This window comes from Ambystoma mexicanum, chromosome 6p (genome assembly GCF_040938575.1).
Source record: "Ambystoma mexicanum isolate Mex_15411 chromosome 6p, UKY_AmexF1_1, whole genome shotgun sequence".
Lineage (NCBI taxonomy): Eukaryota > Metazoa > Chordata > Amphibia > Caudata > Ambystomatidae > Ambystoma > Ambystoma mexicanum.
The window spans coordinates 1160077866-1160105415 of record NC_090935.1 but is presented as its reverse complement, the minus strand read 5'-3'; the positions used below and the strand labels follow the sequence as shown (position 1 = coordinate 1160105415).

The window sequence follows — 27550 nt, the reverse complement described above, 5'->3', positions numbered from 1 at the left end:
CGCTACGGCCGGTTCAGTCCTGCTTGGAAGAGGCCTTGGCCTCCTTGCCGATGGCGGCGAGACCCTCCTTGCTTGCCGCGGCCTCTGTAGGCCTCCTGGGACGAGGAGTGGGCCGCCTGGCGGTAAGTAGAAGAGCCGCCGATGGATCCCTTGGAGGCTCCCTGTCTGCCTCCAGAGCTCCGAAAGGACCGCTGTTGCTGAAGGACTCCTAGGGCTCGGGCTGTTTCCGTGTCTGTCTTGATGGCCTGGAGGGACTCATCCACCGTCTTTCCAAACAGGTTGTTGCCGTCGAACGGCATGTCCAACACTCTGGTCTGGACGTCCTGGCGAAAGTCCGTCGCCCTGAGCCAGAGGCAAACCCTGTTGCCCAGTTGGTGAAATCCAGTATCAGCAATGTCAGTTGCCACCGTTGTGGCATGATCCGACGCCACCTCTCCTTCCTGCAGAATCTGTAGGGCCTCCGCCCTCTTGTCGTCCGGTAAGAAGTCTAGCAGAGGAGCCATCTTGAACCAAAGCTCCCTGTCGTAACGGGCCACAATCGCTAAGGCATTGGCCGCCTTAATCGTCGTCGCCGCAGACGAGATGACTCGTCATCCCATGGAGTCCAACTTCTTGCCCTCGCTGTCCGGCGGGGAAGTGGAAGTTGAAGCCGCCGCACCCGCTGCTTTCTTCTTGGCCGCTGCTGAGACGACAGAGTCCGGCGTGGGCTGGGCCCTGAGGCACAAGGGGGCGGCATCGGGGACCCGGTACTTCTTCTCGTACCTGTCCCTCTTGGCGGGTGTCGTGGAAGGGTTCTTTAGGATAGCCAGCCCCTTGTCCCAGATGTCGTCAAGCAACGGCACCGCGAGGACCGTGTTTCTCTTGGCCTCTCGTCGTTGGTAAAGAAAACCTTCCTTTTTCTGTTCCTCAGGGCAGAGCTGGAAGAGCTCGGATGCCCTAGCTATCATCGCGTGAAAAGAGCCAATTTCGTCGGGCGGAGAGGCCCGAGGAGGGGGGGGGGGGGTGTGATGATGGGTACGTCCGTTGTGTCATCGCCGCCGTCGTCGTCCGTCCCAGTCATTGTATCTGTCGCTGTATCCTCCTGAGGGTCCGGCGAGGGGGATGAGGGGTCCACAGGCCTCGCGGGCATGAAGGGAGGATCGGGGTGGACTCTCCTCTGCTTATTCGGAGGGCTTCCCGACGGGCCCGGTTCTGGATCCTCCATCAGGGTCCGTGGTAACCTCGTCCTTATCTCAGTACATAAGGATTGGATCGGCAACAAAATGGCTGCCGAGCTATCCTGGGGCTCGGGTAATGGCTGCGACGGACGGGATGGCTGCTCCACTGGGCCCTCGTCGTCGCCATCATCGCTATCGTCGATCACATCAGCGGGAACCTTCTCGAACCTCTCGTTGAGGCCTATGAACCTCTCGTTGAGGCCTATGAACCTCTCGTTGAGGCCTTTCACGGTTTCCACCGGATCCTCCTCGGAGGCTGAATCCGAGTCCGTAATGGCCACCGCCCCCCCCTCTTTTTCCGCCGGGGTCTTCACGGGGTCTTAACGATGATCTGGAAAGAGGATTCCCTCCGCGGCGGCAGGGAAACTCTGGGCCCCGAGGCCACCTCCACTGGCGTAGCCTCTGCCGGCTTCGCCAGGGCCGCTGCGACAACCTCGATAGAAGCCTTTGCCGGGTGGATCAAGGCTCTCACCACCTTAGGTGCGTCCTGGGCCTTCGCTTTGGGGGGAGGGTCATCGCCTCGCTCCCCCTCGCTCCCTTCGAGATCGACCGGGGCCTCTCCAGAAGCTTACCTGGGTTCTCGGACTTCCTCTTCCCTGAACCCGAGCGCTGGCTCGTGGTTGATCGTGCCGGGGAAGTCACGCCCTGCCTGGCAGCCGAGGAGCCCGACCTTTCGGCGCTCCCGGTGCCCGCGGACTCGCGGTGCTTGGCCTTCTGTTGAGCCCCCATCGCCGGGGTGCCCTCACAGGACTTTGAAGACCGCTCAGACTTTTTCTTCGCCTTCTCACCTGCTGTGCCCTTCTCCAGCCAGGCGGCGAGGCGGGAACGACGATCTTGCTTGGTCCGTTCCGACAGGTTCTTGCAGAACGCAGTCCTTCTCCACGTGCATCTTGTCCTCATGAAGGCAGTAGAGACATCTCGAATGCTCGTCCTCCTTGAAAACATTTTGCAATCCGCATCTTGGGCAGCTCCTGAACAGCTTGGATCCGGGCGTCGAGCTTCCCTTGTCCTGGGCCATGTCCGTTGAGGTAGGCCACAGATCTTCTGGAATCCTCCAAGAAGCGTAACTCGACGAAAACTTCACCCTTGAGGGGCGTAGAAGAATTCCGAAACGGGTCCCCGTTATCGGAAGTAGAAACAGTGGAGCTTGAGGCTCGATTAACCAAAAAAATGAAAATCTCCTGAAAAAATGCAGAAATGCAGTAAAAGCTCGAGAGCTAAAACACGAGGACTCCCAACACTTGAATGTGCGGTAAAAATCTGAGGATGGCTGCCAGGGGAGGGGCTCAGGTAGAGGGCAGTCATTGGCTGGGGGCAGTATGACCCAGAGATCAGTGATTGGTTACTACTAAGAAAGACAGATCAGAAACTAAACTGATACTGATTTTTTCTTTACCGAGATTCCCAGCCTGACGATGGGGAATATTCATGAGCATGTGAATCCATGCCAGACCCCATGCTGGAGAAGTACAGCACCTCCTGTTGACAATATTGTAGTTTTTCCTTGTCAACCTTATAACCTTTCTTAGCCAGTATAGTCAGTAGTTGAACTGAATCGCGCCTGCATTGTTCTTCTGTTGTGCTGCAGATTAGAATGTCATCCACATACTGCAAGACAATGCTTTCTACTGCAATATTGCTCAGGTCCATCTGGAGGACTCTATTAAAGATGGACGGGGACTCACAGTACCCCTGTGGCAACCTCGTGCTTTTCAGACGCATTTGTCTGAATGTGAACGATGTCAAATCCTGTGAATCACAGTGCAGCGGGATTGAGAAAATTGCATTTTTCAAGTCAATCACTGTGAAATACTTTGCCTCGACTGGGATATTACATATTGTAAAAGGATTAGGGGCTAGAGGGAACTCTGCTTCAACAATATTGTTTAATGATCTTAAATCTTGGATTAAACACCAAGACCCTCCCTTTGATTTCTTGACAGGATAAATCACTGTGTTACAGGGTGACTCCGAGGTCACTAGGATGCCCTGCTCCATCATGGCGGAAATAGTCTTTGCGATCCCTTCATCCGCCTCTCTGGACATGGGATATTGCTCGTGCTCTTGGTAAAATTGCTCCTGGTTTCAATTTAATTTTTACTTCTCCCACCCCCTTCAGGAGGCCTACGTCATATGGTCCTGTGGTCCATACTGAGACAGGCACCTGGGCCATGTCGTCATCAAAGTATTCTGGACGTTTAAGTGCCATCATCATTCTCTGGGGTGCTTCTTGTCAAGACCGGTGGGGGGTCTGTACTTCCGCTCTCTATATGGTAGAGGAGAGGCACAGAAGACCCCAGCCAAGATTCTCGAATACGGTAGCAATGGACGAGCAATCAAGGCCTAGCTTCTCAGGAGGTGATGCAGGCTGGTTCTTAAGTACAGTGTATCCCCAAGCCCCCCACAAAGGAATGTCCACACACTGTATTACTGAAAACACAGTCTTTATATAATTAATATTCAAGGGTTATGTACACTTATCACAATAACGCACTTTGTGCTCAGGAAAATCAGCAATGGTAAATATCTACAAATCTAAAGTGGTACCACTAATATTAGACCTCATTAAAGTGCATTCACAATACTGTAAAAAATGGCACACAGATCAATAAGAAGGTAACCAGCAATAGAGAGGGGAGAGATAGCAGATGATTGAAAACAATAGGCAGAATACTGGCCCCTACCACTGGACACAGTTCTGTGTGGAGATCCCCCCACCTGGGCAACCTGCAAAATAAAGAGATATAACACCAGCCCAGTCCATATATTGTTCAATAGTCTATTTCTCTCCTATAATGTTTTTACCCCCCCAATGTACCTGGTGGAGTCGAGTTCTTCGAAGAGGCGTCGACAGATCCTTCTTGAATGACCCCCTTTAAAGCAGGAGTCACGGATCGTCGAGAGGCGTCGAAAAACGTCGAAGACCTCGGGGTTCGGCGACGGGGAATCGACGGCCCTTCTTGAATGCCTTCCCTTCCAAGCGGGAGACACGGGGCGTCGAACGTCCGTCGACAAACGAGGTAGAACGATGTCGAGGAGGCGGCAGCTTCGTCCGAGCGGTGCTCGTCGACGTCGGGGCGTCGGCGTCCTGCAAGGCGGAGGTGTGCGGGGCACCTCGATGACAATAGTTCTGGACCGTAAAGATTGTAGAGACGGGAGCCCAGCAAGGGCGTCGAGTCGCTCGAGTCTTTGGGGTCGTGAGGTGGCGGGAAACCCACCGGCGGATTCTCCTCGGCGCGTTGGTCGTCCTCGACTTTCTCCGGCAGGGCAAAAGCGGTCGACGGTGCGGACGAGGGAGTCCTTCGAGTCAAATGTTCTTAGGCAAGGAGCGGACGGCTCCGGTCGTCGGCGGCTCGGCGTCAAGTGGTTCCCACGGCTGGGCAACACAACTTCGACGGGCCTCCAGCGGTTACACAGACCTGCGAACCCTGGTCGACGGCAATGGACTTCGACAGCGTCGAGGTCCGGGTGCTTCACTTCGATCTCCTCGGCGGTCCCGTCTCGGGTCGGCAGCCTTTCGAGGGTCTGACTTCCAGGGCGCTTCGGCGAAGATTCAGCGGTGCTCGATGGTCCCTCGGAGCACGGGAAGAGGGCGCCTTACCAGGTCCTCTCTCGGGTCAGTCCTCGACGATTTCGACAACCTTCAGTTCCGTCGAAGCAAATGCCACAGCAAGTCTTCTTCTTCCAGCTGGACGTCGAGGATCAGCAAATCCAGTTACTCTTGAGTGGAGACTCAGCTTCTGAATGCTTCTGAACGTGCTTGAACGTTCCTGAACAATCTCCAGTGGTGAGAGGTCCCCAGATATACTATTCTGTCTCTCACCCACACTGCTGGCACACTCACAGCAGCCAATCACACAGAAGGGCATTCATGCAGTCAGTCAGCCAATCAGGCACACAGTGCATTCAGGCCACACTCCTCCCTTTCAGACACTCACAACAAGGAATGTGGATTGGGACAAGTACCCAGCCATTCAACACTACACACTGCATTCAGGCCAGTTTCGGGCAGGGCTGTCTCAGTCTTTGTCTCTCATGCCAGAAACCAGACAACCACAACAAGAAGTGCATATTGGTCACACACTCCATTCACCCAGGTCCCACCCACAGGAGGTACCCATAACATACAGTCACTGGGAAGGCTCCAGTCAGTCTAGCTGGGCCTTCACAACAACACCATATATGGAACTTCCACCCAACAGCCAGCCAGGGGGAAGGGACAGAGCCAGGGCTTCCCAGGACTTTGGGAAAAACAAGACAACAGGCAATAGAAGGCAAGAGGCCACAGGGGCCATCTTGTTTCTATCAGGAATCAACTGATCCCAATGGCAGGGCCTGGGTATCCCAAAATGGAGGACACCCAGAGCACCTGTCAAGTTTAGCATGGAGCTGCCACCAGCCCATACCCTGCTCTGTGGGCCACCCACAGGTGCCCAAAAACATACACTAGGGGCACAGGGTTGTACCCCTACCCATGGGTGCCATAAGGGTATCCCATGGGTCTGTTCACCAAACCAAAAGAGAGCTGCACTGCCAGGAGTCCCTCATGGACTCCTGGGCAGAAAACATGACAGAACACACGGTAAAAACAGAAAAAGGACAAGGATACAGAGGCCCTGTCCCTCAGATGCATTTCCGGCATCACAGTCGCCCCCCCCAGACTGAGGTGTAGGGTGCCTAATCTCCCACGGGATAGACACCCTCATCCAGACGGTCAACATACCTTCTGGAAAGGCCATCTGCATTATCGTGACTCTTCCCTGGTCTGTGCTCTATGGTGAAGTCTAGCCCTTGTAGGCTAATTGACCACCTGAGCAATTTCGGATTCTCACCCTTCATCTGCATAAGCCACTTCAGGGGCTTATGATCTGTTTGGACCTTGAAGGTGGACCCCGTAAGGTAGGGCCTAAAACGCCTAAGGCTCCAAACTATACTAAAACATTCCTTTTCAACAGTAGCCCACCTAAGTTCTCTACCCTTGAGTTGTCTACTGATGAATATGATAGGATGTTCTCTCCCTTTGTCATCTAACTGGGACAAGACAGCTCCAATTCCGGTGTCGCAGGCATCCGTCTGGACGATAAAGGGTCGGCTGTAGTCAGGCGCACTCAACACAGGTGCCCTACACAGACTTTCTTTCAAGCCATCAAAGGCCCTCTGACAGTCTTCAGTCCAATTAACCTTCCTAGGCTGTTTGGGTGAAGTTAGAGCTGTCAGGGGTGCAGCTATGGTTCCATAGTCTGCCATGAAATTGCGATAGTACCCAGTGAGGCCCAAAAAGGCTCTCACCTGGGTTTGAGTAGTGGGAGTCTCCCAGTTCTGTACGTCCTGTACTTTACTGGAGAGAGGTTGGATTTGACCCCCTCCTACCTCATGACCAAGATAGGTAACTTTCCCCTGAGCTATCTGGCACTTGGTGGCCTTGATAGTGAGGTTAGCCCTTTTCAAGGCCTGCAACACCTTATCCAGATGTGTCAAATGCTCTTCCCAGGTGGAACTGTAGACGGCAATGTCGTCTAAGTAAGCCACACAAAAGGCTTCCAGCCCACTGAGCGCATGGTTGACCAATCTCTGGAAGGTGGCAGGGGCATTCTTCAACCCAAAGGGCATGACCCTAAACTGGTAGAGTCCCTCAGGTGTGGAGAATGCCGTCTTTTCCTTGGCATGGTCCGTCAGAGCTATTTGCCAATAGCCTGAGGTAAGGTCAAAGGTGCTCACAAATTTGGCAGCACCTATAGTGTCCACGAGCTCATCAGCCCTGGGCAATGGGTGCGCGTCAGTTTTGGTGACGGCATCGACTCCTCGGTAGTCCACACAGAACCTCCAATCCTTGGTACCCGCCGGGGAACTTGCCTTGGGGACAAGGACCACTGGACTGGACCAGGGACTGGTGGAGGGTTCAATAACACCCAGATCCAACATCTTGGCGACCTCAGCCTGGATGTGGTTTTTGACGGTATCTGACATACGATAGCTCCTGCTTTTGACAGGCACACTGTCACCAGTGTCAATTTCGTGCTTACACCACGGTGTAAGGCCCGGTGTCAGTGAAAACAGAGGGGCATACTGCTGGAGCAAAGCCCGGCAGGCCCTCTGCTGCTCGGTTGTCAAATCTGGAGAGAGTTGTACTCCCTCCACTGAGCCATCCTGAGGGTTGCTATGCAGCAAATCAGGAAGGGGCTCACTCTCATCCTCTTCTTGCCCTGAAGCTAGCAAGAGACATGAGACCTCTGCTCGCCGGTGGAAAGGCTTGAGCCTGTTGACATGGAATACCTGGGGGGCTACCCCAGAGGCTCCCATGTCCACCAGATAATTGACTTCGCCCATCTTGGAGATGATCCTGAAGGGTCCAGTCCACTTGTCTGCCAAAGCTCTAGGCTTGGTAGGCTCCATCACAAGGATTTCCTGTCCCGGAGTCCAATCCACTTGCGAAGCTTTCAGGTCATGCCAGTACTTATTCAATTCCTGGCTGGCCTTGAGATTTGCTGTTGCCTGACCCATCATTTGTGTCATCCTCCGCCTGAGGCCTAACACATAGTCCCCCACTTGCTTGGCGGGACCTGGAGGGGTGGCTTCCAAGCCTTCTCGGATCAAGGCGAGGGGCCCCCTCACGGGATGTCCAAAGAGTAACTCAAAGGGGCTGAAACCAACACCCTCTTGAGGTACCTCTCTGTAAGCAAACAGCAGGCATGGCAGGAGGAGATCCCATTTCCTCCTTAGGGGCTCTTCCAAAGCACCTAGCATGCCCTTGAGAGTTTTGTTAAATCTCTCAACCAGACCATTGGTCTGGGGGTGGTAAGAGGTGGAAAACTTGTAGGTTACCCCGCACTCTTTCCACATGGTTTTCATGTAACTAGACATGAAGTTGGATCCTCGGTCAGAGACAACCTCCTTGGGGAATCCAACACGGGTGAAAATGCCCAGGAGAGCCCTGGCAACCACCTTGGCAGTAACAGTCCGAAGGGGTATTGCCTCAGGGTACCTGGTGGCATGATCTACCAAGACCAGGATGAACCGATGTCCACCTGAAGTGGGAGGGTCAAGGGGACCGACGATGTCGATGCCCACCCTCTCAAATGGTGTGCCGACCACTGGTAATGGCTGCAGTGGGGCAATGACCCTGCCTCCAGTCTTGCCAGACAACTGACAAGTTGGGCAGGTCCTGCAGTGGGACTCCACCTCTACTCCCATCCGGGGCCAGTAGAAATGGGCAGAGAGCCGCTGCTTAGTCTTCTTGGTCCCAAGATGACCAGCCAAGGGCACCTCATGCGCCAACTGCAGTAGGAAGGGCCTGTAAACCTGGGGTACCACCAACCTCTTGCGGGCACCAGGTTCGGGCTTAGTGGGCTCACTAACAAGGAGCTCACCCTCCCAATAAATCTTGAATGTCCTAGGCACTTCACCTTGTGCCTGGGACAGGGCCTGTTTCCTCAGGCCCTCGAGAGAGTGGCACTCTCTCTGTCCCTTACAGAAGTCTTCCCGGGAGGGTCCCCCTTCAGCTAACAAGCATTGAAGGTCGGGATGATCCTCCGGGTTGAGAACCTCTCCCACAGGAGAGTCTTCTGTCTCTTCTCCCACAGGAGTTGAGTTTGGGTTTTCCACTGGACCCAGCCCGTCCGGAGCATGGATCCCAATGGGTGCTGTCGGAACAGCAGGAAGAGAAGGTGTTCCCTCCACAGAGGTGGCCTTCTTGGTCTTCCTTCTTCTTGCCTTAGGCCTCGCCTTTGGCTCGGGTACCTGACTCACAGCCAGACCCGGTGTCACCTGTGACCTAGTGACCGCAGCAGCAGTCAGGGGAAGACCATCCGAGATCAACCCCAACTCCACTAGATCATTTCCTAACAGAATGTTAGCAGGGACATTGTCCTGAACCAGGACAGGAAGCTTTGCTGTCTTGTCGCCAATCATGAGTGTGACTAAGGCTACAGGGGATAATTTGGGAGGCCCACCAGCTAACCTGGTGGTTTGCAGAGGAGCACCTTCATAGTCCTCTGGCTTGAGCAGGGTCCTGTCCACCACTGTCATGCTTGCCCCAGTGTCTCTCAAACCAGTAGAAGGCTGGCCATTCAAGAGGACACTTCTCAAAAATCTACGGGTGTTCTGCGGGATAGTTGCCAGTACTTCTGCGTACTGGTCCCAGGCCCCAAGGGACACTAAGGAAATCTCTACCGGAGCACCAAATGTGATTCCTGTAGAGGAGGGGAGGACAGTGGCCTCCACCTCAGCCACGGGGTAAGGGTAGGTCAGGCTGACAGCCTGTACTCCAAGTGCCTTACCTTTACACTTGGGGTCACCCCTTTTGTGATCCAGAGCCCCACAATCCCAACAAGTGCCAGGAGTGCGGGGTACGGTACTGGAACCACTGGGAACCTGCTTTGCAGCAGGTGGACCACTACTCTTATTCCCACCCACAGAGGACTTATCCCCACTAGATTTTTGGGTCTTAGGAGAGGAAGGTTTTGGTTTACCCGACTGTGATTGCTTTTGGGACTCCTCAGCTTTCTGAGAGGTCCCCTTTTCTTTGTCCTTGTCCTTCCCACTGGAGTCCTTAGGGGACACCCGGTGGGAGACCCACTTGTCAGCCAACCTAGCCAGCTTAAAGGGGTCCAAAATGTTCTGGTCAGCCACATACTGACGCAGCTCTGGTGAACAGGCTTCAGAAAAATGCTCAAAAAACAAGAGGTGGGACAACTCAACAAAAGTTTTCACCTTGTATCCATCAATCCACCCCATCATGTTCATGTGCGCAGTACTCACCCAGTCAACCCAAGACACATTCTCTCTTTTCTTAAATTCCCTGAACCTTTTAAGGTATTGGGTAGGTGTCTTGCCAAACTTGGCAATCAAAGCAGACTTCATACACTCATACTGACCCCTTTCTTCCACACTCAGCTTCAGAATACAGTCATATCCAGTTTGAGGCACTCTGCTTAACAAACACTTAGCCCAATCTCTTTTATCTACATCATGAATTGCACAAGCCATTTCAAACGCTTCAATCCATTGGAGGATATCTGAACCCTCCACAAACACACCAACCAAATCTTTCATAAACTTGGTGGCTGGGGACCTGACACTCTCACTGGATCTAGCTGAAGTCTCCACTCTAGCTTTCTCTAGCTGGATTCTCTGACATTCAGTGTCCTGGCTTTTGAGTTCAAGGTCCTTATTTCGGAGTTCAAGATCCCTATTCTTGAGTTCCACTTGCTGTGCCAGCTCCTCTTTCTTAAGCTCAGCTTCTATTTCCAACTTGCGATATTCAAAGGCCAATTTCATCCTTAATAACTCAAGTTCCATGGAATTGCTGGGGTTTGGAACAGAGGCAGCAGGAATGGTGGCATTCCCAGAAACAGATTCAGCGACAACCCCAGGGGCAGAGTCCTCACTGGTTGCATCCCCCCCTTCATCAAGGGTTTCACCATCAGTCTGGTAGTCCACCAGGGCAGCTATCAGCTCAGCCCTAGACTTATCCACAGAGTCTAAATCCCTGGCTTCACAAGCACTCTGGAGAGCCTCTAAGCTCATCCGAGTCAATTTACCATTTGCAATGGGCTCCATTGCCTGTAATGCAGTTATTTGGTACACACCCAAACCTTAATCTAATAAAGTGCGGATATTTTGTAAGTGGCACGGTTATACACTGAGTCTTAAAACCATAAGCATCCCACCGCTGCCACCAGCTTGTCAAGACCGGTGGGGGGTCTGTACTTCCGCTCTCTATATGGTAGAGGAGAGGCACAGAAGACCCCAGCCAAGATTCTCGAATACGGTAGCAATGGACGAGCAATCAAGGCCTAGCTTCTCAGGAGGTGATGCAGGCTGGTTCTTAAGTACAGTGTATCCCCAAGCCCCCCACAAAGGAATGTCCACACACTGTATTACTGAAAACACAGTCTTTATATAATTAATATTCAAGGGTTATGTACACTTATCACAATAACGCACTTTGTGCTCAGGAAAATCAGCAATGGTAAATATCTACAAATCTAAAGTGGTACCACTAATATTAGACCTCATTAAAGTGCATTCACAATACTGTAAAAAATGGCACACAGATCAATAAGAAGGTAACCAGCAATAGAGAGGGGAGAGATAGCAGATGATTGAAAACAATAGGCAGAATACTGGCCCCTACCACTGGACACAGTTCTGTGTGGAGATCCCCCCACCTGGGCAACCTGCAAAATAAAGAGATATAACACCAGCCCAGTCCATATATTGTTCAATAGTCTATTTCTCTCCTATAATGTTTTTACCCCCCCAATGTACCTGGTGGAGTCGAGTTCTTCGAAGAGGCGTCGACAGATCCTTCTTGAATGACCCCCTTTAAAGCAGGAGTCACGGATCGTCGAGAGGCGTCGAAAAACGTCGAAGACCTCGGAGTTCGGCGACGGGGAATCGACGGCCCTTCTTGAATGCCTTCCCTTCCAAGCGGGAGACACGGGGCGTCGAACGTCCGTCGACAAACGAGGTAGAACGATGTCGAGGAGGCGGCAGCTTCGTCCGAGCGGTGCTCGTCGACGTCGGGGCGTCGGCGTCCTGCAAGGCGGAGGTGTGCGGGGCACCTCGATGACAATAGTTCTGGACCGCAAAGATTGTAGAGACGGGAGCCCAGCAAGGGCGTCGAGTCGCTCGAGTCTTTGGGGTCGTGAGGTGGCGGGAAACCCACCGGCGGATTCTCCTCGGCGCGTTGGTCGTCCTCGACTTTCTCCGGCAGGGCAAAAGCGGTCGACGGTGCGGACGAGGGAGTCCTTCGAGTCAAATGTTCTTAGGCAAGGAGCGGACGGCTCCGGTCGTCGGCGGCTCGGCGTCAAGTGGTTCCCACGGCTGGGCAACACAACTTCGACGGGCCTCCAGCGGTTACACAGACCTGCGAACCCTGGTCGACGGCAATGGACTTCGACAGCGTCGAGGTCCGGGTGCTTCACTTCGATCTCCTCGGCGGTCCCGTCTCGGGTCGGCAGCCTTTCGAGGGTCTGACTTCCAGGGCGCTTCGGCGAAGATTCAGCGGTGCTCGATGGTCCCTCGGAGCACGGGAAGAGGGCGCCTTACCAGGTCCTCTCTCGGGTCAGTCCTCGACGATTTCGACAACCTTCAGTTCCGTCGAAGCAAATGCCACAGCAAGTCTTCTTCTTCCAGCTGGACGTCGAGGATCAGCAAATCCAGTTACTCTTGAGTGGAGACTCAGCTTCTGAATGCTTCTGAACGTGCTTGAACGTTCCTGAACAATCTCCAGTGGTGAGAGGTCCCCAGATATACTATTCTGTCTCTCACCCACACTGCTGGCACACTCACAGCAGCCAATCACACAGAAGGGCATTCATGCAGTCAGTCAGCCAATCAGGCACACAGTGCATTCAGGCCACACTCCTCCCTTTCAGACACTCACAACAAGGAATGTGGATTGGGACAAGTACCCAGCCATTCAACACTACACACTGCATTCAGGCCAGTTTCGGGCAGGGCTGTCTCAGTCTTTGTCTCTCATGCCAGAAACCAGACAACCACAACAAGAAGTGCATATTGGTCACACACTCCATTCACCCAGGTCCCACCCACAGGAGGTACCCATAACATACAGTCACTGGGAAGGCTCCAGTCAGTCTAGCTGGGCCTTCACAACAACACCATATATGGAACTTCCACCCAACAGCCAGCCAGGGGGAAGGGACAGAGCCAGGGCTTCCCAGGACTTTGGGAAAAACAAGACAACAGGCAATAGAAGGCAAGAGGCCACAGGGGCCATCTTGTTTCTATCAGGAATCAACTGATCCCAATGGCAGGGCCTGGGTATCCCAAAATGGAGGACACCCAGAGCACCTGTCAAGTTTAGCATGGAGCTGCCACCAGCCCATACCCTGCTCTGAGGGCCACCCACAGGTGCCCAAAAACATACACTAGGGGCACAGGGTTGTACCCCTATCCATGGGTGCCATAAGGGTATCCCATGGGTCTGTTCACCAAACCAAAAGAGAGCTGCACTGCCAGGAGTCCCTCATGGACTCCTGGGCAGAAAACATGACAGAACACACGGTAAAAACAGAAAAAGGACAAGGATACAGAGGCCCTGTCCCTCAGATGCATTTCCGGCATCACACTTCTCTTTTGATCACTTTTACCCTTAATATGAGACTCCCTTCTACCCTCGTCTCTTCTGAGTCTGGTAGTTTTTCAACCAGATCGTCATCGGAGACGTCAGTCACTCGATACCCTTCTTCAATGGCGATAATCGCACACCAATTTCTACCTTCATCATCGCAGCCTTCGACTAGTGCTATCCTACCTCGCACTGCTGCAGCATGCATCATCAAGGGAAATATTTGTCCCTCTTCTTCATGCATTGGTATTCTCGGCCTGAATAAAAATTCATCCGTTGTTCTCCTGACCTTGTCTGCAAGGCCTGGTAATCCCACCATAAGTACACGTATGACATATGCGAAAACCTCAGGTTCCAGTGGTATAGCTCTCATGGCTGTTTCCTGAATAGGCTCTGATCATATCGCACACGTTCGAGTAATGCATTCCTGGAGTAGAGCATACTATGGCCTCTTCTGTAAACAAGATAGTCATATTCAACTTTGTCATTGAATCTCGACCCAAAATGTTTACTTGGGTCTGATGTGAATACAGCAAAGGTACACTCATTTCGCATTCCCCTATGGAGACTGGGAGTGCGTTGGTAAAGGGAACTCGACTGTGAGCTCCTGTAAAACTGAGTATCTATAGCCTTGCCGGACAAGGAAAACTTACCTTCTCGTATGCACGAGCGTGTTGCCCCTATGTCAACTAAGAAGGAATATTCTTTACCCCCTATGGTGACATTCACCCTAGATTCCCTATTAGGGTCTGGTGTCACTGATAGGATAGGGCATATCAGGGTTCCCAGTGAGCTGTCCTAGTTCATATACAAGTTCGGTCCACTATACACTTGTGGATTTCCTCCATTCCCAGGGTTGCCTCCCCTTCCGGAGTTTGTGCCGAGATAATTGCGGTGGTGCCTGTTGCAATTGCCCTTGCAGCAAGTTCCCCATGCTCGGGGGTTGAACCCCCTGCTGCATGCCTGATGCTTGCTGCTGTACCGTGTGGTTCTTTGCACCGCCCTGTTGGGAGATTGCAGGCGGATTCACTGTGCCTGCTCCCATCCCTTGGCTATTTTGCCACACGCCTTGCCTTCCGCTTCACATGTTCCGCTCCCTTTTTAGGTGACTGCGCTAGATGGTATACGCTTTCACTGGGCATCTCGCGCAAGGCGTTCTTGGTGCCGCAGTGATGTGTTGGACTCGCGTGGATTCAGCAAAGTCTCCGGTAAGCCCCGCGCATTGTGTTCCATGAATCGACAATCGGGCGCTTGCACACTTTTTACATGCAAGCGCCCCTTTTGCCGTGCAAATTAATTCCATTAATCGGGCCCTTGGTGTCTTCCTAGAGGCCTACCTGGGTGCTGATGCATAGGTGTGCTGGGCTGTTAAGAGATTACAGTACCATTTAAGAGTGCTTAGGCAAATCAAACCTTTCATGAAAACTAAGAACTGTGAAACACATACCCAGGCTTGATTATTTTAATGCCCCTGTGATAGGTGCCAACGAAGAGTGTGTCCACAAGCTCCAGGTGATTCAGAATGAGGCAGTCAGGACTGTGAATGGTGCCAAGAGAAGGGATCACATTTCTAGCGCTAGGATTGAACTCCACTGGCTGCCTGTGGCCGCAGGAATACACTTCAAAGTCATCTGCCGGATCCCCAAATGCCTCTATGGAAACACACATGCTTACCTAAAAGACACTCTTAAACTGGATGAGCCATGCACATGGCTGGGATCAGGCAACACTCAATCCTTAGTTAATCCAAGAGCCAAAACCGTGAGGGTGAATGGGCGGTTATTCCTGGTATAAGCAACCCAGGCCTGGAACACTCTGCTCATAGACCTACAACAGGAAAAGCATTTACTGGCTTTACAAAAACACCTACAGACTTCATTATTCGAAAAATAGGTAGCTAGACCCACCCATGTTTTTTTGTCCATTGACCTGCCTTTGTATTAAGGTGCGCCCCGATGCCTGCGGGGTATGGGGCAAAATAAATAAATAAATCCAACTACGCCATCGGCTATCCCCAGAGGTACTTTAGGCAGGAATTGGAACTCCAAAGGCGCCTGAAATTATCATTACCCTGTACAAGTTCCTCTGTGGGTGAAATACAAAAATACCTGTCGAAATGGGAGCAGGGTCTGGTTATCAAGATTTTAGAGGAGGCATGATCCTAACATCTCGGAGACTTCCAAATGGGCAACCATTATAGAATGTGCATGCAAAATAAACTTTTGTTTGTGCACTCCTCCCATCGGCTGCATGGTATCCACTGGGACAAGTCCCTCCCATGTTGGAAGAATTGTGATAAAATGGGTTAATTAGGTCACAAGTGGCGAAGTGGTCAAAGGACTCAGTCCTTTTGGAAAGAGATTTTGGATTAGAGCCAGGAAAGTATATGAGTGCAGCATCCCATTGACCCATCTGTTACACTGTTGCGAAATAGAGGCGGGAAGGTACTAAATGTCAAGTTGCATCTGCTTCATGGATTGCTCATCGCTGAATGCAGCTGTGTTAACAGATGAACAATTGGGGAAGTCTCCACAGGGACCATTAATCGTTTATTGGTGTGTAAACGTTTGAGGAGTCAAGGAACGAAGTTTCAGCTATGATGTCAAATAGCCTTCAGAAATAGCCAAGAACATGGGTCCCTATTATTGAATAGCGCAAGGACAAATAACATTTTACTCACAAACCTTTACTACTGAGGAATTTCTCATTTTTGAGTGGTTTATTGTTAATCTGTACAGATTTTGGTTCATGGGCATGTTCTTGGGAGGCATGGGGGTACAACTTTTGACTTTTAGGGAGCTTGATGTGGATTAAAATGTACGTTTGATATCTGGATTGTGGGTGCTGTTCCTGCCCAGTCTCTCACAATTTCGGTTTCATTTTTGCGATAGGTTAGGTCTTAGCATTTATGTCCAATATTATTATTTTCGTTCCTTGCAAATGATGCATGTTTTGTTTCGTCAAGTTTAAATGCGTTGGTATAATACAAAACAAAATAAAGCTAAAGAAAATGTAGTACACAGCTAACCCCACAAGTGGCTCCCTTTTGGGAGCGAATAAACGCAGCCTTTTATTTTTCTTTCATCGGAAATGCAGGCTCTAGCGTCCAATCATGGTTTTGATTAAAACAATTAAATCCATCCTGGGACTTGTAGCTCTATGAGAGACGAACCAGCAGAAAATATGCCTGGTGTCTGTGGTGGTTGGGGGGAATATTTTATTTATATTTCACATAGCTGGTTGTCACAAATAATGCTCCATTTCACCAGCGGAGAGCAGCAAATGGGTCTTTGGTGTAGCGAGTAATAAGGGGTACAAAAGGAAAGTGTGTCAATGGTCTATAAAGAGGCCTGGTTTCATGGACTACCCTTTTCGCGTACATGCTTTCTGACTGAGGTCTGCAGAGTGGATTTGGGAATATCTGTTGTGAAGGAGTGGGTGTTCTTCCTCAACACAGACAAAAGGAAAGGGGGAAACATTCTGATTAGGATATCAAATAATCCACAATGCCAGCAAAAACGTTGCTATCATGATAACAGTAAATTAACTCATTTGGACTTTCCCTGGTATAGTTCTACATCCTTGGAATCATATCACACACTTGTCAGGTATGAGGAGGCTGGAAAGTAAACATAGTTCACTTTTTGAAAGAGGGTCGTTTCCTAATTGTAGTAAGGTCAGGTGTGTGCCTTCTTTACAGTGTGCGTCTACACTGGCAGTTAGGTCAGCACTTCCACAAGTCTTGCTTTTTATTTGGAAACCGATATAGGTGGATCTAGGATGACTCTTTGTTCTCCCCCACTGTGCTGTAATAATTTGGCTACAGATGCTGGCGTCCATGGCTGGGAATGCTGTTGGGCTGGAAAGCTGCACTACACATAGAAAGGGTAATGACAACACATCTGTTGATATCACAAGAGAAGCCATGATTGAGAGGGCTATATACCTGCCTATCCAGGCATCAATATTATGAAATAAGAGCATGTAAGTGTCTGAACTCCTGTGGCAAACAGACCGCCAGCAAAGCTGAAAGGCAACCAAGAACAAGACATGGACTTAGAAGCATTAAGCCATTTACTGGTTTTTAAAAGAGTTGAAACCTAATCTCACTAATCTGACAACATGAGCATGGAGTGCCTAGGGGTAAAAGAGATCTTTGGGGGTGCTCTGCGGGAAGAGATGGGTTGGGCATGGGAGGGGCAGACCTAAGTCTTAGCATGGCCAGGGAGGTTAAGGGGTGGTTAAATAGCCAAAGGACACTCGCGGACCGTGAGCCAGTCGTAGCTTCCCATATCTCCACATTCATGCAATATGTGTGCTCAATAGGTGCTGTTAATGCGAAATTAAGAACATTTCCACAAAACATGATACCACATTGTAAACTGCATCAGAGATTAAAAAGGAGAATTACGAAGAGCACAAGAAACAAATTGCTAGTGAAAGAATGCAGAGGGATTCCTTGGTAAAAAAGCATTATGTGAATCCTAGAAATCAACAGGGTTATTACATCTAAAGCAACAGTGTCAGGTTTTAATGCTCAGGCGTTCAAAATGGGTTTTATTTTACAACTTGAAGATACGTTTCGAAACAAGAATATCAAAATCTACGAATTTGGGGGATACCGTTGACTGAAACATTCTGTTTTGAAATCATTCATGACAAATAATGCACATTTATAAGAAACTAGCACATTCAATCCTCACCCTTAGTTGATCTTCCAGTTGCCTTCGTTCCCCCTCATCCACCGCGACTGTGAGATATTGTGCTGGTCTTAGTGAGTTATTACTGGTCAAGGTCTTGTTCGAGTATGCAGAAACTTTCACTGAATACCTTTCTTGTGCTGTGTACATTTGCCGAATCCTGGTTTCACGTATAACCTTAAGTGAAACAGTTTTCACAAAAACATACAAAATGAGTACGAAAACCATTAGCTGGGGCGAAAAAAACAATACTTTTCATCAGAGCTTTAAAGTCATCAAAGTTTTCTACAATTATTTGATATATTTGGGTGCCTTAAGATAGAGTCTACAAACCATGAGCATTCAGAGCCTTTTAAAACACAGCAAGTGCACAGAAATAAACACCAATCAGATAGGTGCAGCAGGGAGTTTGGGCACAGTGGTGTCAATTTAGCCGACAGCAAACATCACAATATGCTCCAATAGACAGATAAATGGACTGATTAAAAACATGTCCCTAGGCACATAAAGTGTATCCATTTGTAGGCCCAGCTGCAAGGAACCTTATCTGCCAGAATACTTTCACCAGCATGTAGAGGGACCATGGGCCATAGAAGTTGCTACCCAATGCAGATAGAATGCATCACCACCGAGAAAGCTCTATCTTGGTATCAGCCAATTCGTACTGTGGAAGCTAGCCTAACGGTTTCAGTTAGGGAGAGAGTGGTTGAAGGTTGCTTTGAAGAGCTTTCATTCCATGCGACTTGGAAAACTGATGTTTTTCCCCATCTTTGCACTACATTACAGCGTAGTTCGAGAACAGAATGAGGCTTCCAAATCATAGATTGACTGATCTATAATGCAGAGCACGCTTTGAATTGGGCCTTTCATCTTCGCTACAGCAGGATTTTCAGCATGGAATGGAATGGAATGGTCGAACACGCCTGATAATGTTATTTTTCACTTGTGCGAGTTCTGTGAAAATGTTTCTACATGCTGTGAGTTTTCCGTGCGAATGACAACTGAGTTGCGTCACATACCTATGCATTATAGTGAATGAATCACTGCATCAGATCACCATTTGTACGTCTCACTTACAGATCAGTGCTTATGCAAGATGATGTTTCTACTTTTGTTCCATTCCCTTGTGATATTTCTTTGTGAGGAAGCCTATCTTTCATTGGCCCATTGCATCTGGGCCAAAAGAGCCTTTTCAGAGGTGCAATCTCGATAGGGAAGGACGTTTTTCAAAAACGGCAGCTTATTTCTGCTTATAGATTAGTGTTTTCACTAGATATGTAAATGTTTACATGAAGTTGTGCAGACAATGCCTATGTTAAGGCAGTTTGCGAAATTTCATGTCAGTTTATTGTACTGATATTCTTTTCAAAAATAGAACAGATTGGTATTTATAACTCTTGCAGAGTAGGAACCACAGAAAAACAGGAATGACGTTCAATATCTTTATGTTTAACACAGGAAGGGGATGTTAAGGGAGTTTGAACATGATGACCAAGTTGGCTGCTTTATTAAAACTGAAGATAATGGGGTAGGTACAAACCCTGGGGGTGCAGAATAATTTCCAAAGACACTGGAGCGAACCTGATCCATCCTAGCAAGGATCCTAGAGGTTAGTCGCACTCCTAGGCTCGGCCTTCAGGGAAATGGTGTGAATGATTTCCCACCTGACCTGTTGGACGGCAACTAGATCATGCGAAGGATAACTGGCAAAGTGTGTGAAAATGGATAGAACACAAATAAAAAGTGCAATCTAAGAGATCTAGTGTCCAGGTCCAATTACCTAATCTGCCAAAATATAACTCCAGGGATGTAACCCTGTGCTGACTATCCTCGCATTACTCAGAGTCGCAGGACATTCATAGCTACCCCAGAACACTTTCTTGGCTTCTCTTCTGGCTACTTATTCGATCAGGTATTATATCACTCTGCAACCGCAGGATGGCTTCCAAGGCATGAATCCCCCGTCACTCAAGGGGAATCCAAAATATTACTCAGCAGAACCCCCCGCCCCCTCTGGATATGAGTATTTCTTGGCTTCACATAAATATTTATATAATATTAACAAAGCGCTTGAAATTAAGTAGCACACATGAGTGAATATGTGAATGAAACAAAAAAGTAGGGGTTGGGGGGTACTACTTTTTACCCGTAGTTAACAGATTAACTAAATCTTCTGCTAATTCCAACCTATGTTAACATATTTCAGGTGCAAACGGGGAAAACGAGTCTCAAGGCCACCCGAGATTAAGGAGCTAATAATCGAACAAAAGCCAGTTGTAGCCAACCGGCACCCCTAGATGCCCTCCTGAGGGATATAAAATCCCAAAACACTTAAGACATGTGTACACAAGCCTCCAGAGAAGCTTATCGCATGTCTAGATGCTGCTTAATGCACTCTCAATGTAACTCCACTGTTACTATCCCCATATTGAAAATTGCGAAATTCAAAATCAACATCATTAGGTAGGTTTACTCAATGACTGAGTGAACACATGGTTTACAAATGTATTCCCAATGGGTGAGGATATCACTCATCCAATGATGACCACACACATGTTTATGTTTTTTCATATAAATATAATGTTAGAAAGAAATTTCATCAAGGAAAAATGGTCCACAAAACTCAAAAGAGGAACAACACATTTAACACTCTATTCAATGGTAAGTAAAGTAAAACAATTTTGTTATACAGAACAAAAGGTTTTGTTTTTCAAACAAACAATGGAAGCACAATGGTGTCTCTCCTAATACACTCCAATTTAGATGACACGTGCCAACGCGTTTCGGATATATCTAAGATCCTTTTTCAGGGCCTTGGAGTCTATACTTTCTAGTCATAACAATATATTCAAAACTTGATTGATCATCTGCAAAACAATGCAGAAAATACATGTCAGTGTGTCTATCACTACAGCAAGCATAAACATGGTAGAAAAGTCTATATAGCACAGCACTAACCTCAATGCCATTTCTTCAAGATGCCCCTTGTACAGTTCAAGCCCAATGTGTTAAAAAACAATTTGATCAGTATTATTTCTCTAATATCACTGTGTGTAATAAAACAGTAGATGGGATGGAGGAAAATCCATACCCAACTCCAGTCTTAATGGTGTTAGCCAGTGTTTAGAACCAGATGGTCATCACTGCCGGTTAGAAAGAGACCACTGTTCAGGAGAAAACATAGCGAGTAAGTCCCTGGTCCCGTATTCAAGAGCACTAGACTCAAGATGTGAATCTGATGTGTGGTCCCTATATCAAGATAATACGTGGGTAGCGGAACTGTAGTCCCTGTAGTTCAAAGTGTTATATGTTGAGTAATTAATACTAAGCCCTTCCACAGAACCAAATGGGGCATCCTGTGGACAGTGCCCCAAACGGTCATAATATGCAATGAATGCGTGGTGCCTGTGTAAACACGGTCATATTCTACAACACCGAAGTAGACTATCCACGCTGGGGATAAAAATAAGAACAGTGATTGTCCTAGTGAGTCTCAACAAAGTATACTCCCAAAGAAATAGATGGCCGGCATATGTGTACACGCCGTGGTACGAACGCTACAGCGTGAATAGAGTTAATCGTGTGAGACTGTCTTATAGCATGCATGCCAGTATGGCTCGCGGGGCTGCTCATCTGCGATTAAACAGAGGCGCAAACCACTTACCCACTCCTGTATTCATGAATCATGGTACGGTCACCATCTCGATCGCTTCTCGATCCAACAAGTCAATGTTTATGGCATCGCCTGGATACCTATGTAGAGAAGGTCCAAAATATAGCCTGCACTCCAGCCACCCATTTTGAAGTACCAAGAACGTTCACACCGAGATAAGTGACGTATGATGAGCAAATAAACCAGCAGAGAGCCGCGTTGGGGCTCTGCCCAGTGCCCATCAGTAGAGCAATACCTATTGAAGTCCCAATAACCAGACAACCATGGACAGTAAGGTTTCCATTGAGACAACCCTACCAGCAAATGACGCGAAATGAAGATTGCTTAAACACTATCCCGGAAGAAACTCAAAAGGCCTTAATTGAAGACGAATGGTGATGTCACGAAGGCCCGGATAGACTTGCAGATAGAAGATAAAATGACCCAAAGATGACACACAGAGACAAAATGCCATGAATAAGGATATCTTGAACCTAGAAGGAGACGCTATGTTGAAATATAAAGAACCTTAAACTGCAAAGCAGGATGAAGATATTCCACCAGCTAACGCTTGTACATATGCTTGGAACCGCAAGAAGCTAAGAAAACAGTGCGGCTTGCTATGCTTAGTAGAAGAATAGAGCGGCAAGCGCCAACTATATATCTACCTCAAAGAAGCAAACTATATAAGTTCGAGTCCACTTTATACAAAAGCAGAATTAACCCAGGTTACTAAGGGTCAAACAGGACAGGATCTGTATTCTAGCTAAAACAAGAAAGGACGGTGGAATCGAAACTCAGCACGAAGCAGCTCGTGCTCAATCGAGGTGCTCAATCGAGATCAAACCAAGAGAGGGAGGCAGACAGTAGCTTCGGAGAATCGAAACTTAAGAGCAAAGCAGCCTGCCCCGTGAAGGTCCAGATAAGGAGGCCCAGGCAGGTGGCAAGCCGAAATGAGAATTAAATGTACAAATAGAAGGAAAACTAAGCAGATTCCCGGTGTGCTAGCATGTGACCTGCCGAACGAGAAGAGGCACCTAACGCCTGGCTGTCTCCCAAACAGAAGATATCATAACTTTTCCTGACAAGAAGCTACAGTTTTGAGGCCGACCACAGCCAACTAATTGAGACATACCACTAAAGTACAGATTGATGGACGGGAGGCTGGGTGAATCTTGGGGCATCCTGCGTGCTGCTAAGTAAAGTGGAGATTTATGCTTGGGGTTATAGCCAACCCAATCACAATGGGCCGAATAATCTAGGGTCCTATAGATAGCAGAACCAATGAGACGCCATACTTTTAGTGACATCTACATGAGTAATGTTAGAGGGAAGGATGTAGACGCCCTGCTGATAAGGGTTATCCAATCCTCACACTGTTACCATATACAGATATAGTTACCTTTTCCAACCAATAGAACTGCATGATAAACTGAGTTTTACACGTCAATGATGACGAATTTTGGGTATAAATGTTACTGTTTGAATGAAGTTGTTGGGAGTTGAAGCGAGACAGGCTATCGCATCACTGTTGATTTCCATGTTTCCCCGTTTTTTGTACTTGTCATTAAATGGACTCCCCTTTGCCAAACCATTGAGTTGTCCTTATTGATGGAGTAAGAAATCCTACACCCCATCCACCTCAAGGTGCAGCTATCTCGTCTTAAAGTACTCGAGAGCGCGCTCAGACTCTATGGGCCGGTCAGGGGTCACTCCCTCTCTCTACACCTACGTGCATGCGCAATGGGATCCTGGCCGAGCGCCGTCCATCTTGGTTTGGGCCTGGATGCTTATGGCAACCCACGCGTTTACAGAGCTCACTAAGGACAGTTCGAGTTAAGACAAACCCTTCATATGGTGCCCACACGTAATTGGGGGGCACAACCCTAACCGCTATTTGGGACATAGCCACATGTGCAACGCATCAAGTAAACAGCTAATTGTTCCAGTCCAGAGGGGCCCTCACTCAAAGGATCCTACTGGCAGTAGGGGGAGGAGCAACACATCCAAAAAACAACCAGTCTTCCGGTTGGGTGCCCCAGAACCACCTACCCAAATTTCTGCCTGGTAAAGAGCCATCTAGTGGTGCAGGTTCATGTCTAAGTATGGCAGTGTACCTCAAAGTTAGTGCCTAAGTCCTTTAACTACCTTTTAGTTCAAGTGTGATGCATCACTTGTCAGTGTATATAGGTGTGTGAGACAAGTAAACCATCCTTCATCGGCCTCAAGGGAACAAAACCCCCTTTCAGTCTGACAGGGGTGCTGTGTGATATGACCATTGGCTATCACGTAATCCACTTTTCCTAAAATGGAACATTCCTGATTCCAGTTTACAGTTAGGTATATATTTACAGAAGCCCAGAAAAAAAAACCATTAAAACAGTAGCACAAAACACAGAATTCTCGTCCATTCATCAACGAGCATATGTGTAACAAAAAACATTAAATTAGATTCAGAGTTCATACCCCTTGGGTGAATAGAATCAAGTAGGTTTATCCATAATACTTCCCTTTGTAGTAGCTTCCTATGAAAATCACCTCCCTTGGTCCCTAATCTAACCTGCTCCACAATGACACATTTGAGTTGCACGATCATGTGTCTCGGTTCGAAAAAATGCATCGCCACAGGTAACTTGGGGTTTTAGTACAGATGTTGGACTTGTGTTAGGTCCATCGTGTCTTCACTTTTCTCATTGTAATCCCAACATAATAAAAGACACAGGTGCACTTAAGTGTATAAACAACATTCACAGAGTAACATGTAGCTGAATGTTCAAGCCAGATTGCTTTTCCGGAATGAGGGTGTGGTATACTATTGCCTGTTAGGATGTTGTTACAAAGCTGGCAATTATGACGAGGCTGTGTACCTTTATGTTTCTTCTTGCTCATTCGGACTGTAGTGGAGATTTCAGCTTTCACTAGGCTACTTCGTAAGGCCTTACTGTTCCGATATGCGAACGTGGGTAGTTGTAGAAAAAGTGGTTGTCACTGTGGGTCCATCTGTAGCATGGGCCAATTCTTCTTAATAATGTTCTTAATTCTGTAGCTCTGTACTGAATAAGTGGTCAAATAGACCAAAATCTCCTGTTTAGGGGATTTAGGCGTCAGGAGATTCTCCTTGTCCACTCTTTCCACCTTTTCAGCAATACCTGATATCAAAGTTGTGTTGTATCCTCAGTCCCTAAACTTCTGTTGTAAAGTAACGGATTGATTTTTGTATTCCTCAATATCTGATATGTTGCGTCTGTATCGAAGAAACTGACTAAGTGGGACGCCATCAATGGTGAGTCTAGGATGAAAGCTTGTGGCCAACAAGAGGCTGTTTCTGTCTGTTGGTTTTGTGTGGATCCTGGTTGCTAGGAGGGTTTCCTTGATATAGACTTCTACATCCAGAAAATTGATAGCCGTTGTGCTAATCTCAGTTGTAAACCTAACTCTGTGGTTCATGTGATTCATCATCACGAATAAATGTTGCAGTTCATCTGAAGGCGCTGTCCAAATTCCAAATACATCGTCTATGTATCGTACAAATATTGAGAGATGTTGCATCCATCTCGGGGAAGTGAGTACCTGTTCATGCTCCAAGTAGAACATGCATGCGTTTGCATATGAGGGCGCCTTCGCGGCTCCCATGCTGGTTCCCGAGAGTTGGAGAAAATAGCGATCTAGACAAGCTTGAGGAAAATCAGTACAAAAAGTCTGTCTCCTAAGCAGTTCTCAGATCGTAATAGCAGCCATTCTATCGCCTGCAGGCCTGCCTCATGCACTATGTTGGTATACAGGGAGGTGACATCCATCGTGAACAATGTGTCCCTTCCCACAACAAAGTCCGTCGTTCTCAGTTTTTGTAAAAAGTGCATTGTGTCCTTAATATATGTATCTGTATTCTGGATGAAGGGCTGCAACACCTTGTCTAAGTACTTAGCTAGAGGTTCCAGTATTCTTTCTGTTGCTGCTATAATTGGACATCCTGGGGGCTTGATAAATCTCTTATGGTTTTGGGAAGGATGTATAGTACCGGAGTGATGGGATGTTCGTTCAAGGAATTTACGTGTCTTTTCCGAGATCACCTCTCTGTCGATCGCTTCACCCAAAACCTCCCGGATCAGAGTTTGTATGCTCTCGGTCGGATTGCCCTGTAATTCTCTATAGGTACCAGTAGCCATGATTTTTCGCTCTTCTTCCTCCAAATAGTGTACTTTATCCATGGTGACTAGCCCGCCCCCCCCTTATCTGCTGGTTTGAAAATGAACTCATTGTCGAGTAAATTCCTCAATATCTGCTTCTCACTATTCGTGAGGTTGCCATGTCTTTTGTGGACAAAGGGAATCTTTTTCAGATCCTCCAGTACTGTATTCTCAAACACTGATAGGACATGGTTCTGAATAGGTGGATTAAAAATACTCTTCGGGCGCAACTCAAGATATTCTGTTGGCTCTTCCATGTCGGAGTCTGGTTCAAGTGAATCGAAGAAAACTAAGTTTCAACTTCCTCATGAGTTTAAAAAAGTCTATCTTTTCCCTCAGTAGATTACTGTTGTGCATTGGCACAAAGGAAAGACCTTTCCTTAAGACTGAGTTCCAAGCACGATAGTGAGTAAGAGCGGATATTAACCTACTAGGTCTTCTTTCCCCGATTGTTTCTTTCTCTGCAGATTTTTTCTTTTGTCCCCTTCCGATGGGGTCTTTTCTAAACAAATGTGAGGTACTTGCTTCTGCGAGGCTATCATTTGATGAGACATCTTCTATAGTGTTGGATTCAGCACTGCCCTCTAGCTCAGCCCTGGGGGCATCCGATGAGGTAGTTTCTGGATTAGGTGTGCCTGTTTTGGGTACACGTGGTTGAAAGGGTCTACTGGGACACTGACCGTAGTACTCTTGACAAGTATATACTATATCTAATTTATAATCTTGGGCATCCCGTCTGAACATACGTATCTTTTTGGTTTCCAACTCCTGTTTGTATTTGGCTAATTTGAGGTTAGTATCTTCCAGGATTTCCTGTAGTTCCGCTGAGATCCGTTTGCTCAAGCTGGTTTTAATGCTATTGATCTCCTCATCCAATGATTTCAAATTCTGATATTAAATATTGAACGCCACTGTTTGACAAAAGCGGGATTCTCTTTGCAGAGCGTTGGCTCAAGATTTACCCTCAGTCCGCTCGGGATTCTTTGAGCTTTATGGTACTGGGCTAACGTGGTCGCATGAAGTTTCAGGTTAATTTCCCTCTGTATTTTCCACTCCAGTTGTTTTATAAGAGTTTGGGGTTTATCTGAAGATATCAATTTGTCCCCTGCTGACTTGATTTGACCAAGGATACTTTTTACTTCTGCATCGCTGAAACCTAATGTTTCAGTCCCGTTTGTGGTTGATTGGTCTATCTTTGCAAAGGGCATTTCCAATATATTAATGTGAAGGTTTCAAATTGTGTGCACCCCCTGGGTATGGCCAAAGTAGTGAAACAAACAAAAAAGTAGGGGTTGGGGGGCAATACTTTTTACTTGTAGCTAACATATTGACTAAATCTTCTGCTAGTTCCAAACTATGTTAACATATTTCAGATGCAAACAGGGAAAACAAGTCTCAAGGCCACCCGAGACTTAGCAGCTAATAATCGAACAAATGCCAGTTGTCAACCAGCACCCCTAGATGTACTCCAGAGGGATATAAAATCCCAAAACACTTAAGACATGTGTACACAAGCCTCCAGAGAAGCTTATCGCATGTCTAGATGCTGTTTAATGCACTCTCGATGTAACTTCACTGTTACTGTCCTAATATTGAAAATTGCAAAATTCAAAATCAACATCATTAGGTAGGTTTACTCAATGAACACATGGTTTTCAAATCTATTCCCAATTTGTGACGATATCACTTATTCAATG

At 48.0% G+C, this 27550-nt stretch overlaps 1 protein-coding gene across 1 annotated transcript in view; it reads right to left on the bottom strand.

Moving 5' to 3' along the window:
• SMC5 (structural maintenance of chromosomes 5) overlaps window positions 1–27550 on the bottom strand; it is a 1384551-nt gene that overhangs the window by 583369 nt on the left and 773632 nt on the right. Inside the window, exon 14 of the mRNA XM_069625793.1 lies at window positions 18018–18191. Within this exon, the coding sequence (XP_069481894.1) occupies window positions 18018–18191 (174 nt within the window). The remainder of the gene's footprint in view (window positions 1–18017; window positions 18192–27550) is intronic.